This window comes from Sparus aurata, chromosome 10 (genome assembly GCF_900880675.1).
Source record: "Sparus aurata chromosome 10, fSpaAur1.1, whole genome shotgun sequence".
Classification (NCBI taxonomy): Eukaryota; Metazoa; Chordata; class Actinopteri; order Spariformes; family Sparidae; genus Sparus; species Sparus aurata.
Window position 1 is genome coordinate 32,610,283 of NC_044196.1, and position 15,419 is coordinate 32,625,701.

General features: G+C 41.9%; 1 protein-coding gene across 3 annotated transcripts in view; it reads right to left on the bottom strand.

Annotated features, from left to right (window-relative positions):
• Positions 1–15,419, bottom strand: part of kcnip4a (potassium voltage-gated channel interacting protein 4a) — a 132,716-nt gene that overhangs the window by 100,468 nt on the left and 16,829 nt on the right. The window contains exons 1-2 of one of the 3 annotated variants that reach the window (XM_030430383.1): positions 15,184–15,312; positions 14,248–14,399 (exon numbers count right to left, since the gene is read on the bottom strand). The exons of the other annotated variants lie outside the window; for them this stretch is intronic. Coding sequence (XP_030286243.1) covers positions 14,248–14,386 — 139 coding nt within the window. The 5' untranslated portion in view covers positions 14,387–14,399; positions 15,184–15,312. Of the gene's footprint in view, positions 1–14,247; positions 14,400–15,183; positions 15,313–15,419 lie in introns of those variants that run through there. 3 annotated transcript variants of the gene reach the window in all.

Consider the following 15,419-nt stretch of genomic DNA (forward strand, 5'->3'; position numbering starts at 1 on the left):
TTAGAAAGAATGAAGGCAGAATTACACAGCAGAACATAGATCTCAACCAGACTGAACCGTGTGCGACACAGTCAGTGTCGTCAACAGCTGCAGTGCACATCAGCTTAATTCATTATTTTAACCAGACTGAGAGCCACGCTAACAGCTCTGTAAGGCTGTAGACGAGGGGGTTATCTAACTCATTTGTTTAAATTTTATCAGGCACAATAAAGCACATTGGTTGCTTTGAGGTTCTGCACGGCGCTACCCATCTAGTTAGCAGCCAACCACCTGTCAGCATCCAGCTCGCCTCAGCTTCATCCACACTTCACCTCTTCACTCGTGTTTGGATTAGCCTGGAGTTAAACATCCTCAAGATGTCATCGCCTCACCGAGCTTCACAACGGCTCCTCAGAAACCTGGTATACCAATATGTGATGCAGTCTATGTAGTTCACTCAAAACCACAAATGTGGATCACCAAAGAAGGTCGAAGTCGTCCGCTGGGGACTTTCTTAGTCAGTACAACATTTTATGACAGTACATTGAATAGTCGACACGTTTCAGGACAAATGTACTGGACTAAACTTTAACTAAAATAAAAGGATAAATGCATTAAGGCTGGATTTATTCAACAATTGAAGAGACAGGCTCTTTGTTTCGTACATTCTCCAGTTGTCTCGGGAGACCTATTTAATTGGAGATCTCTCTAATAGGGCAGAATGTACCTTCAGGGGATCATTAGGAGTTTTCTTAATAATCTCAAAACTTTTTAAACCGTTGTCATTACTGAACATCGGATGTTAATTAATCTCAACCATTTCATTATCAGTATTTGTGCTCGGTTGATGTAAATATTCACACTTCATTTACAGTAACTCAGCTGTGCTGAATTCAGGCAGCTGGAAAATATTTCACACTCTGCGTAACATTCAAAATGGGACTTGCAATTGAAACACGTTGCCAGCGTTCGCCGCATTATTACAGTAATCAAATTAGGAGGCCTGTGTACAGTAGGTGCAGCATGAAATAACCTTGCTCAATATTCAAATCACAGTTGCCCTTAAATCACCAGTAAAGTAATTTCGAGTCCCCCGGCAACAATTAGGACTCGCTGTATGGTCGCCTGTATTATTAACCAGCCCAGAGCAAAGACACACGGAGCAAATCAAAGTGCCAACCTCCCGCTACTCGGGGAGAATTACCTGACTCTGCAACACAAGCTGGAAATGTTATTTCATGTTAATCGTTCGCAGCAGCGCTGGTATCTTTTGTTTGAAGATGTGAAATACATTCCATGGTATCGTCACCTTATAGAAGAGACATTATACAAAACGCATCAACTAAGGCGTTCCTGGAAATGGGATTATTCCGCAGCTAAAACGACACTTAAATGAGCGTGCATGTAGAGTGTAAAAAGACTTGTCGGAGGAGAGACACATACTGCATTTAAAATATGACGTGCTAACCCCATCACCAAACTTTGAATTCACTTATTCTGCAGCTACACATAAAGGCTTCATTTGAACCTTTTAACACTGGGGGGCATAACGCGACTCGCTCTTGCAAAAAGCTATTTACTGAATGACTGCCTTGAAGATGAGAAAAATAAACCAACTTGGTTGCTGCCACGGGAATAGGAAGATTACACCCACCACCATGCAGTACAAATGATCATTAGCACTGTAATTACTGGGGGGCCATCACGTTTGAAATTCATCAGCAGAAGTGGATTGCCAGTAAGCACTCCTAGAAGTACGAGGAAATGCATCACAGGGGGATTATGTGGTGGGCTAATGTCCATTGTTTTTTCTTTTTTTTCCCCCAGAAGGTGTCATCCTCTCAATTGGAGTCCATCTTTGTAAACAGTCGTGGCTCATCCAGCAGTGTTTACACGAGTGTCGATGTATGAACTGCACTGAATTGTACTAATAAAGACCAGCATCTTTCAATTATTAAAGAGACACTTGGATGATTAAATAGCTGAACGATTCTCACCGATCCGGACATGCACACTGCAGTCGGGGCGTAATGAAAAAGTACTATTACTCCATAATAGGTGCTGTTACTTAAGCAGGTTCCATCATGTCAAACAAACACACAGCAAGAACTCATGCGCAAAATTTATCCTGGCGAGTGTCTCTGTTAGTGTTAAGATGGAGTTAACTGTCATAACAAAGCGTATATTGTGCCATGCTAAAAAGCTCTGCAGGCCAGCTGAGAGCCTTCTCTTTTCCATGACCTCATTTTGTTTGGTTTCTTGCAGGAGGCCTGGTGTGGTTTGTTGACCTAATTTCTGCAGGGCGCGCGTCTGCCGATAGACCGACATGCACAAACTGCAATAGTTACTTAAGAAGGATAGGCGCTGGTCCGCTGGGAGCACTGATATTCAAGTGAGAACAAATGGATGTGGTGCCATTACCGGAACAGCAAATATAGAGGTTGCTCTTAATGTGTAGCTGCATGGGTGACATATTTCCAACCTTGTTCTCTGTGAAAGTGAGAAAAAAACCCAGATGTTCCATTTAAAAAGAATGTTCTGGATTGGGTCAATGCAGCCGAGGAGCTAATGGGACACCGATTTCCAGTTGTACAGCGAGAAAGGGACCTTCACTATGACATAAAGGTGACAAAGTGAGCTTTCTTTCACAGAGAGCATAAAAAAAAATGTCATCCTCCAAGGTCGATCAATGTGCAAGGCAATGGCTGGTGTTTCAAGGGAAACGGAGTGTGTTAGTCCAATAACAAGCTCAGATTTACAATTTTAAAGAACAATACGCACAGTAATATACCCAACTTGTTGTTTTTTTCTATATATAAAATGTCTTTGGTCATGGTGACATTGAAATAATCAACACCAATTGGATGGATTGGAAACAATAAACGTACCTAGGAAACAACTCGTCTTTGTGAGCATGTTAGCATTCGGACGTTAGCATCTAACTCAATGTACAGTGGTGGATAACTCAATGAGTTCTGCTCCTGATGTGCTGGTCGGCACATTGCATCGCAGCCACCGCCATCAGTGTATGTATGCAAGTCATTTTGGACAAAAGCGTCTGATAAATGCCCTAAATGTAAAATAATCAATAAGTGTGTTAAGCTAGCTTTCAGTGCTCAACAGTTTTCAATACTGTGCAAAATAAACACTTTTTTTTCACACTTTTGGTAACAGTTAACATTAGGGTATTGTAGTGGCTTAGTTACTGTCAGACGTGAGCAGGTTTATCAGCCCAGCTGCTGCAGATTCCTGCTCGTGTCTCAGAGGAGCAGGTTTCCATTGTGTTGCAGCCCGCCAGCTTCAAGCTGTAAAATTAACTTTTCTCTGGCATTCCGGACAGAGCTCCCACCTTCAGCCATCTGTCTCCGTCTCTATTCCTGCACACGCACTGTCCTTATCTTTTCTTTCCACCGTTTCTCCTGCTAATTACTCTCCCCCTTCCTCGCTCCACTTCTCTATTGTCTCACACGTCTCTCCCGCTGTCTTCTACTCTTAATTTTCCACCATGTATCGGCTCACAGATGTCCCTCCTGGCTGCAGTGGACCGTGTTTCTGGGCTTTAGTGGTTGCTGACACTTCCAGAGTAAGTCTCCCAGGCTCAACTGCAGGGTATATGGCACATAAAGCAGCTCCAAACAGGTTAAAAATGAATGTAGTTTAATGCCAATAGCTCCCAAAACTCCCAAAACGGCAGGACTTACTATCTCAAGGCCTCCCAGAATGTTAAAATGATTTTTGACTTCAAGTTATCCATTTCACATCAGAGCAGCTTGTGCTTGTGTTGCCTCTCCTGCTCACTTTGAAGGCTCTCGCTATTTTTTTTAGTGATGAAGTCTGGCAACTGTAAATAGCTTTCCATTTATATCAGAGTAGAGGACAGACAGGGAGGAGATACACACAGGTCAGCCTCTCTCTTCATTACCCAGGGTGGTGATTTGCCTTTCTAATGAGGCTGCAAACTTACCGTCATTTAATTATTCATTTAGGTCGTACTCACGAGTGCAAAAGCAAATATGTATTTTTAAAAAGAAAGAGCTGCAATTAGAGCTCAGGCAAAGGTTAAAAGTAAACACACACCATCAACTGTGTGGCAGTCACCAAATCACGCTCTTTTATAACGACTGTATCCTGTTTTGAATCCAGGATCGATGCGGCCTGCAGAACTGTTTCCTTCCTAATGGATTATCGTGTTATTGTCGCTCATTTAAAAATCATGATCTCATTTAGCAAAGCTGTAGAAGTCAAGTATCCTCCTGCCCTTGAAGTGTTTTAGACGCCATCTTTAAGAGGCATTCTGGTACTCTTAAACCTGGGACAATGTTTATGTCATTTTGGTGTCTAGTAGATCGCTTCAGTCGGCAACAACAACACAGACCGCAATGGCTGCAACGTAATCCTTAAAAGACAACTTCTATCGTCAAAGCGAGTCCATTAAAAGTACTTTTTTGTTTGTTTTTAACTCCTTTACCTGAAGGGAGAGTCTTTTTCTTTAACCGCAAACAAACACCATGTTGCTTTCACCAAATCCACCTGACTGCATTTACAAAAACAGCATCTTCAATCGAATTTTGGGCATCTATCAGACACTGCCATGCAAGGTGCCAACAGCACATCAGGAGCAGTTCTGGGTTCAGTATCTCGCCCAAGGACACTTTGACATGCAGACCAGGGGAATCCAACCAGCAACCTTCCAATTACAAGACACTGGCTCTGCCCTTGAGCCACAGCCGCCCGGTCAACGATAAGAAGTGAATACTTAATGTACTTTTTTTCTGCAAAGCTTCGATGTGGCTTAAACATCACGCAAAACTTTTTTCAGGTTTAAAATAAACTTTAAAATGAGAGAAAGAAAATAAAAGTCAGTTAATTTGTGGTTGTGTAATTTGGTTTATCATTCAGTGAAAAGCCAATTAAGCAGCATGCCAATCACATTTACAATAAAACTCAAAATCAAAACAACTCCAAGATTACGATCTGCCTGCACATTCATACCACAAAACTGCTTGGCGATGATGACATTTTTCTATTTTGCAATCCTGAGACACAGTGAGCACCCGCACCCTGTCAGCTGGGACCAATCTGCAGACAGCTGGACTGGTGAATGGCAGCTACACTGGGATGCTCCCAGTAGGACTTCAATCTCATTTATGTTTCTTCCCAAAGTGACAGGTTGATGCAGCCATCTGGGACAATGCCCACACCTTGTGTTAGACTTGTCACTAACGTGCAACATGACATGTTTGTCGTGACGAGATGTTGCATTCCAGATTCGTGGAAAGGTTTCACAATAGACTGTGATAAAGATGTCCTGAGCTGATCTGTAGTATTGCCTATTAAAGCACAGTTTTATGGGTCATGTCAGCAATATAAAGATTGGACGTGGGCAGTTCCAATCTTTTATTTTTATCAGGGAGCCACTACGCCAGCTTTCAGAAAGACAGCATCATGACACTGCTTTCCTCAGATTTCCTCAGAATAATTTGATTTATTCCAATCAGCCTTTCAAAAAGATTAGAAAAGCTACGGAGAAGAAATTCAGACTTTTTCTGAAAATGATGCAATGGATGATTAGACATTTATAATTAGAAAAATGTGCAATTGAAGTCCAAATGTTGCAGGTTACTTTAACATGGATTACAAAACCCAGAAATGCCTCATCACACTTGGTCAGAGATGCTTATCCTTCATGCTGAACATTAAATACATCACACCTTATTAGACGCCATCTCAGGGGGGAATACAAATGAACTTGCATGGTCTTTCGGGCCTGGCATTAAAACCTCTGCCTGCTGCTCGGATGCTGCCTGACAAACAGGCAGGGGAGATAAATTAGGCCGTGACAGGGACAGGTGTGTTAAAGCCGAGCGACACAGACACAAGAAAAGTCATTTCTGCCCCGCAGCAGCCAAAGGCTTACGAGGTTTCACTGTACCGGGTATCAATCAGGAGGGCCTATTTATAGAGGGCCCAGGCCGCTGCTAGAATACAAACACTTGACTGAAGTAGGTTACCAGCAAACCGCTGTATCCCCGGCAGATGAGAGGACAGAGGAGGTGCGAGGAAAACAAGGTGGCCAGGTTAAGGATAAGTTATGCAGAAGAAGTGGATGATTAATGACATTCACAACTTCACAGCAACTTTTGAGAAGTTCAGAAGTCACTCATAACTAAACTTAACATCTCTGCTCCACTAAACAAGAAACAAAGTCACCTGTTGGAAGATAACTTGACTGTTCATCATCATACTGCAACCAGCTGCTTTTATCCACCATCAACGAGTGTGTTGAATATCCTTTTAGATAAAAGTGTGGAGCTTTCCACCACAGCAAAGCTACAACGATGGCCATGTAGATGGCATCACCCACAATTATAAAAGTAAGGTTTTTTAAATCTACTTTCCAAGTATTTTGATTAAGGACATATATTCAACACATTACTAGACCTCCCAGTGTGTACACAGTTTGTTTTAATGAGAAACAATGAAAGAACATATATTGACAAAAAGATCCAAACTGTTCCTATGGACAGTTGTGTTTATGGCATAAAATGTGAGAACATTTTCTGACCAATAGTCCAAAAAACCCCAAAATACATCAACAATCTCACATAAGTGTTTGATCCTAGGCATGATCTTCATCAGCACATATAGTAATCTTTCCTTTTCTTTTTCTTGAGCATTATTTTCTGGTTAAAATGATATGACAGATGCTAAATGTGGTCAGATCGTTGTCTTAACTGCTGTTTCTAAAGTCAAAGATAGAGTTTAAACCTGAGAAAAGGTGGGGGTTTGGTGTTACCATGGTGACGTCATCAGGTTTATCAGAATATGGGAAATCTAGGTTTCGTTTTATTGGAGCTTGACGTATGGCAGGGACTAACTGTCAGGATAACCCAGCAGCTGCTGCGTCTCTCATAAGTTAAGTTAATAATTCATTAGGTAACTGTTGAGTCAATGGACAAAAAATTTGCCTGCAACAATTTTGGAAGTCAATCATTATTATTATTATTGATCATTGACTATTTTTAAATAACAAATGTCAAAGTTAGACAAGTTTCCACCCTTTAATTATGAGTAGTATGCTGGTTTTCATATACTGACTTGTACGTAAAATGCTGCATGATGACTGAATGATCAAAACAATCAAACTAATCATTTAATTAACTAAATTGTTTGAGGACTAATGCTCACATGTTGCTCCCTCAGAGTTACCGAGTCTATGGAAAAACACCTGCATGTGGCCACGAATGCATATTTAATGATGTGTAGGTTAGAATGAGTTCCTGGTATAGCTCGGACAAAAAAAAGAACCCGGCTTGGTTACAGAGACGACCAGCGCGTGGGTCACGTTGGTGAGCCACCAGACATCTCAGTTAGCTGTATCCAATGGACACGGTTTGAGTCTAAGTGTTATTGTCTGTCAACAGGCTACTTCAGGGTGTTTTACAAACAACATGGCTCGCTGGGGTCGCCTATTCTCTGACTAATCCCTGGCTATTAGCTGCTAATCCCTGTTTATCAACAGAGGCATGCGGGTCATGGCCAAGGCTGAGAAAGAGAACGCCGGGCCCACTGTTGTGTGACATAATGGAAAGTGCTCCTCGAATCGTGTGCGCTTCGGCTGGGTGATATTTGAGCCATTTATAGAATTGTTAGGGAGAGTATTAACTGCATTGTACAATGACGAGCAGAGAGCTTTTCTGATGTCAATGACAAAGCAATGATGGTTATATATGCTATAATACAACGGTTGTGTTATGGAGAAGATGTGTTATATTACATTCTTAGAAGGTAAAGTGAAACCTTCGAGAGGCGGGGGAAGCTTTTACCCACTTCTCTGGCACTATAGAGTAGTGTTTCACTTTGTTTTGTTAAAAAAAGTATTAATTGAATAAATAGCACAGAGCCATCTTGCTGGCCACTTTAAAATACCGTTAAAATTGATGTTACTATGTGTGTGCACAAGCCCGACTGCATGTTGAGGGTGTAAATACAGACTTTTGGAATCAATTCTGGATGTTGGGGCTTCTAGAGAACTGTGAGGAGCTATTTTATGGTTTCTATGGTTGTTTTGTTACGTGTCAAAACAAGTCACCATCTTCTTCAGTTGTTTAGGTGTTTGGTCGTGAAGATTTGGAAGCGCTGAAACTAGGAATGTCCCGATCAGGTTTTTTTTTTACCCCGATCCGAGTCCTTTAATATTTAGTATCTGCAGATACCGAGTCCCGATCCGATACTCAGCCTTAACTAATATTTTCCTGGATAATACAGCTGCATTAACCTGTATCCAAGCTGTTCCTTTATAATTTTTTTTATGTTGTTGAAACAATGTATATACCTTCATTTAGCTCTTTCTGATTCTGCATATGCTATTGCAACATTGGCCTCCACCTTCCTTGTGTTAGCAGGTGAGTGTGTGATGCTGCACTGTGACAGCAGACCCTCGTGTTCAGCAGCTGAAGTGTGTGAGACGCAGCCCACGCTTGTTACCTCCATATCATGCACTGCTTTTTACATATTCCCTATGCTGTCATGTAAAATGACGTGGACGCGTTGCTCGTCTATTTCACACGTGGTCAGCGTCTCCTCTAATGCCTGTTTTACATGCTCTGCTGTATGAGACCCACGAAACTAGTGCACATACCGGCACGTTGTAACTCGAAAGTGGAGTCAATGTGATGTAATGCAGAGATGGTAGGACATACCGGGGATTCAAAAACCCTGATCCTCTACCACGGAGATGAGCTGGTTATCTAGAGGTTTAATTACCTCTCTGTAATATTTGTGGCCATGTCGCTGTCTCAAGGATATTTCTCTATCCTTTTGAAAGTATCCGCGAGTGTTTGTTGCTTCAGTGTCTTTGCCTGTACTCTCGAAGTGAACACGTTGTATTCTTTGAGTGTTTGTTGCCGTAACAATTGAGTAGTATTAAATGCAGCTCCGCGAAACGCTCGTACTGCAGATGTTACATGTCGCCGTTGGACTACTTTTGCTTTCTAATTTAAGTTATTTCCACACTGCAGACATTTTATCCACAGGTTTGCCAGAGTAACGTTACGCGCGCGTCTGAGTTCTGCCACAAATTGTGCTCTGACGTTAAAAAAATTAATAAATAAAAATCGGGCTTGGGTCCACGTTCAAAATTGCCCAGATCGGCCCCGATCCTAGTTGAAACTTTCCATCCACATGGGGGTGAGTACCTAATGACAGTTTTTTAATTTTTGGGTGTACTTATCCTTTAACACAGGAAAAAAAACACACCAGCTGATAGAGAAAGTGCTGTAAAAGGCCATGTCCCTGGTGTATCTAACAGATCAGAACCAACATACCATTACAGCTGAGGCTCTGCAAGATAACAAGAAAGCAGAGATGTGAAACACGCTGGTCGCTGCATTCCAACAAATTCGCTATCGTCATCTCTGAGCCCATTAGTTGTAAACAACGTGCCGTTTTTTCCTCGCCGGGTGTCACCAGTCCTAGCTAGCTGCATGAATAAGATTAATGACAGGGAGAGGTATCACTGTAGGATCCTTCCCCACCATTCTCCAGCAACCCTTTTCACAACATATGAATCAAATGAATGACAACGGTACGACATGCCTGCTTGCAGCCAGCCAGCGGTCCCTGGGCGATCGCTCTTCTTCCCCTCTCCTTGGATCTGAGAGGCTGCATGCTGCCTCGACTTCCCCTCTAATCCATCATTGCCTTTTCCCATTTCCACCTTACATCTACAGAGGCCTGCACTCTTGACCAAGTGGGGAAATAGAATAAAATGGAAAGTGAGCTGCGTTTCCAGGAGCAGACACGTGGTCGAAAACTATTGGCCAGTATGTGATTTCAAAATATATCTTCCGACTCTATCGCTGGAGAGAATTACACTCATCAAGGACATCCACCCCAGGACACTCTTAATGATATCTAACATTTTCTCCTTAACAGAGCATCACGGTGACTGATATAACTTCTCAAGGTTTAAGGGGCCTTTTAGCAACGCTTCTCACCATGGTGTCGGACTGCTGGATGAGGTATCACACTGCGAGCGGCTCTCAGCAATTAAATTCACAAAAGCGCGGAGACGCGGTGGGACTTAGACGAGAAGTTATCGCAAAGACATCGCGACGTGTGCGGAATTCAGAAAGCCGGAGGTTTGAGTCTGAAAACTACCTCTGCAACGTTGAACTCTCCACTTCCCCATGAGGTTTCATTACTGCCGACTCGGCAAAAACACTAAATAAATACATTTTCAGGCCGTTCCTGTGCTGTTCGAAGGACACGACCCTGACACGTAGTCTCAAGGTGCTGGGATTCTGCTGGTTAATAGATGAAGCCATGGAGAGTAGTGGATGTGCATAAGAAGAAACCGGAAACTAGGGAAACAGCATGTCCAGATTGTATGTCTAAAGCTATGTTGATCTGGCAAAGATCTGAGGGAAGTATTAGTCAGTGATTGGAAAGGTGTGCTGGCTAAAGTGGGAATTAAATGGCACTGCACTGTAGATTTTCCATTGAGGAGTATATTCAGTTTATACCTACAAATCAGTACCAACTTCCTTATCAGCAAAATAAACAAGACAGCTCTCTCTCAAACAGAAAAATGACTCTAAGCTAGAGCTGATAAAAAGAATATGTCATACTGTGACTATTTGGACAGATTTTGCATTCACAATATGAGTGGGAATGCACATTTTTGCTTTTAATTTTCACTGAAAAATACCTAAAAATGATGATGATGATTTCTGCTGAGGTCTGTAAAAAACAAGCATGTTCTCTTACATCTGGAGAACGTAATTTGTATGAAAAAGAACTCCTCTGCGGCACCACAACGCTTTACTTATAACATTATGTTGTGTCACATTCCACCTTTATCAAAAAACTGCAGCACCTGCAATCTGGATAACATTTTTCACAGATTGCTAAGCTCTTCTGAACGCTTAAGTGTTTTATGTCCAATCATAAAGCAGAGTCGAGCATCTATATTCTTACATGCCTGCCGTCATATATTTTAATATTGCGCCGCCTTGCCAACATCAGCACGGAGACGCACCTCAGCTATAGAGAGTGCATCTGAGGGCACTGAATTACTACTGCACTGCAGTACATTCACTGAATTTATGACAGTAGTATCACCACCTGAGTGTGAAAAGACACGTGATGTATTCAGTGGGGAGAGTGACATCTTGCAAGGCTGTTGAATTGGGCTACACCGCACAGTGCTGGTGTTGATAACGTGCCCCACTTTGCATATAAGCTATGCAAACAACTGCAGCATGCTGCGTTATCAAGAATCAACACATGTCATATCTTAACGGCCTACAGGCTTAGTTTTGTTCTTCTAGTGTATATCAGACACTGCTGCAGCAAATGATACACATGTTCAGTGACACATACTATGATTTCATTTAGGTGGGGACAAAATAACATTAATCTTCCTGCAAAACTGTGTATCATGAAGGCACTGCTGTTAAACTGCTCTGAGTGCAGCAAACGGTGCATCACCTTAGTCATGTATTAATCTGTAGCCTGCTGCCCTCTCCTGGCAGGAAACAAGAGGTACAACCAGTGATGGATTTTGTGCGTAAGGCGTCTATAATCAGCTGCAGATTCATTGTAAAACAAGGAGTCAAAAAATTCAAACAGAATCAAACTTTACTTGTGACAAATCTACTAGGTGTATGTGAGTATTACACATAGGAACAGGATGCAATGAAGGGATGTTAAGTAAAAAGTCATATTTCTTCACTTAAAAGTAAATTATAATATAGTTGCATAGAAATCTGATCCACAAATAAGTCTTAAAACATGTTGGGTCGTTCAGCACCGCATGTCATTACATCCCAACTGACAACTGACCCATTTGAGTGCGTCACAGTGGCAGCAGGGATTTGTGAAAGGCAGAGCAGACGTCTGTCCCGTGGGCTCGACGTGGGGCTCGGTGTATTTCTAGAAACACCTGCTTTAGTGAGCACGCTCATTTTCTGGAGACTGCTCCAACATCCGGAGGGTACGATGCCACCTGGCAGGTTTAGAGTCTGAACGCCTGCGTGCTGGGAGGTTATTCTGGGCAACACCAGGGGATAAGATTATTAGTTTCAGACGGCGCCTAGTGACGACAACGCCTACCAACATACGCATGCTGGGTGAGGAGACTTAAAATCTAAAATGACTCAAGTTATTGATACCGTGTTAATTTGTGCTCTCTGAATCATGGTTTAATTTATGTCTGTATTCGCTTTTGACAAGATAAAGTTTAGTTTCACACCTAAATAAAGGTAGGACAAAAAAGTGATTGTCTATCTTTGTGCAACGCTGTGTTCCTGTTTCAGCTCCCTCCAGCAACAACCTCTATGAAACAGCAGCCTGCCCAAGGACTTAAGCAATTGTTTCCAATGAAAACGTAGCCGTGAAAGGAATGAAAGTCTGAACAAATGCTCTGTCTAATCCAACAGAGACACCTGGGCTCGGTGTGGCTCCAGCTGTGGCCACCGGCTCGCATGTTATTAGAGTTGTATATTCAAATGACACGAGTGCAGGTGCGCACATACAGAGGCAAGAAAAGTGTGATCCAGGAGCTGCACCTGCCCAAAACTTAACACAGAATGAGACAAGCTTTCTCTTTCTCTACAAAAGGTGAACGTGAATAATCTCTCTTCTCTTATTCATGACGAGAACAGCTGTTTTGGAGTCTTTCTGTTGTTGTTTTCCCCTGCAGAAAAATTTCACTGCAGATGTAATTTAGTCCCCGCAGTGACATTCATGACTGTTTAATAGCACCCTAAATCATTCCCCAAAACAATCCATTCATCTGACAAGCCATATCAATGTGAAACAGCACCTGCCGTTCACACAAAGCTCCAGGTTTTATGGTGATGCTTGACACTGTCACTCAGCTGCAACACAATGACGACAACTAAGGAAGTGTAACTAATAAACAGCGATGAAAACAGATGAGGGAAGAAACTTATATTGCGGACAAACAAACGCCTTATATATTTAAAAATCTGGAAAAGGTTTTCTGTCACTACGAGTGCTTTTAGTGCACAAATCACTACAGAAGATATTTGCCTTAAGGAAAAATGCATAAATATGGAACAACAAATTATTTTAAACAACATATGTTTTTTATATTCAAACTTTTATTTGAGTTCTCAAAAATACACAATTCTTATTAACTTATTGGGGGATTCATTTAAGCTCTGGTGTGTCTAAATGTGACACTTGTGTTTCCTCTTTGCGTTTTACTGCCTTATACGTTGCCTGTTCCTGTGGCAAGGGAACGTAGCAGTAAATCCTGTTTTATAAGCCTATATGCCCGATGTGAATATATAACCTGAGAGGAGTAATCAATATTGATCGAGGTTCAAAGTGATTTAATTTAGGGGAGCTGTTGACGGACTCATGGTGCAGTGCTTTTCTGATCATTTCCCACCCTTGAAAAATCATAAATTATCTTGTTCCTATAAAAGGTGAAAGGGTGACTGATCAATACCACATTTATGTGTTTTAAACCGTGATGACAGCCTGACGGAGCTTCGGACCGAGTACGCTTTGCACTCCACTGCTTCCGATCCATTTCACCCAGTCAAATCTGAGGTCAACGGTACACTTAATGGGCATATTGTGTTACTGTTAAATCTAATCTCATATACATGTCTTCAGACTTCTTTAAGTGCACACTGTGCTGCAGATATTTCCCAGACATGTATTTAGAACTTTCTTAGTTCTTCAGTTTAGATAACATCGTTGTCTTTACCATGTTTTGGCCGACTTATGGGTTTTCTAATTGACTTTCAGTGCAGTAAATGCCAGTTCCACCTTGTTTTTTAATACATTTTATGATAAATGTGTTTATATGATAAATATCTTTTGCACTCTGTAATCCATCTTGGACATAAAAATTGGTAAAGTCACCAGGCAGCGACCAGTCTTTAATAATAAAAAAAAAAGAATCTGTATTTTGCCTTGAAAATGAAATCATGTCTGCTCCCTTTTTGCTACAGAAAACAAACCTAAGATCTCTTCCATTGTCACTATGACGTTCATTCATCCTTCTCTTTAAAATGAAGATATCCTGCTTTTAATGTTTAAAAAGAAACCAGATTTTATCACTAGTCGAAGTAACTAACACAAATCTAGACCAACTGTAACTAGCCTAGACACTTATCCTCCAGTATGAGTTAGAGAAAGTTAAATCACATTCACAATCCTGGATCACACCACCTTGGATCCAGGTTTAGCTTCTATCTGTCGCCATAAATCTGTGGGGTTTTCTACCTTTAGGGTTTGGGGAGGCCCAGGTGATGATGCGCCGCACCAGGCAGCAGTTGAGCAGCACTTTCTTGGAGAAGCCGTGGTCTTTACGGAAATGCTGCAGGTCCTCCCTCCACTGGTTCCTCTTGGTCGGTGAACACATGGTTGGAACTTCTCTATTTTGAAATACAGTGTGGCATAATTACAAAGTGAGTCCTGTACACACACAGGCGTAATCATCTGGGTACTTCTCTTGCAGTAAATGTAAACTGCAACACAGAGGCGAGTATTATTAGCCTCATAATTCAAATCATGACCCCTTACCACCCTCCAGTAAACATTAAAGCACAAATAGCTACAGCCAGTGCAGCATGCAAAACAAACTGTCACCAGTTCAAGCAATACACCTGAGAACAAATGCTAATCTGGGATTTTTTTTTTGCCCCAAGTTATATATGGCCATAATGAAATGCAAGACATTTCAGCGTGCCCTTTTGGAGCTGGAACATGCTTCTCTTATGTGTCTTAGCTGTTGTTTCAAGAAGGTTTGTTATTCTTCTGGCTATTCGAGGACTTATGATGGTTAAAGTAAGTAAAACTGGCATGAAATGATCCTTTTTGCCTACAATCTGCTTCACACTTAAGTTTCAACTTGAACCAGCCAACATCATGATTGTCTCCAGATAATCATCCTGGAGACAAACATATAAGACTTTAAGATACTACTAAATAAATCATGACGTAGCGATACCCTACCTCACTCAGTACTATCTTTACAATCCTCCACTATAAGGTCCCATATCAAGAGCAGAAGTTTCAAACATCAACAGATCACTCATCCTGCTGCCACTCTCGCTTGAGGGCTTTTGGTCGGCTCTCAACATCGCAAAATTATATCCTCCGCTGCACAGAAATGTATGTTGTGGCTGTTATCAATTGTCCCTCTGAGCGTCATCTTACCTTGCGGGCTACAGTGCGATGTGCACGCTCTCTCTGCTTCCTCGGTCTGCAAGTGATCCTCAGGTTTCACGCAAGCACTTTTCCTTTCCTGAGCTGATCAACAGAGTGTGAAGGGGGGTGGGAGGAGGAGGAGGAGGAGGAGGAGGAGGAATGGGAGAGCGCGGACTGCTCTGTGAAGCAAGAGTTGATGAGTGAGGGAGGGAACTTCTGGAGGACACTATGGTTTGTGGTTCAAG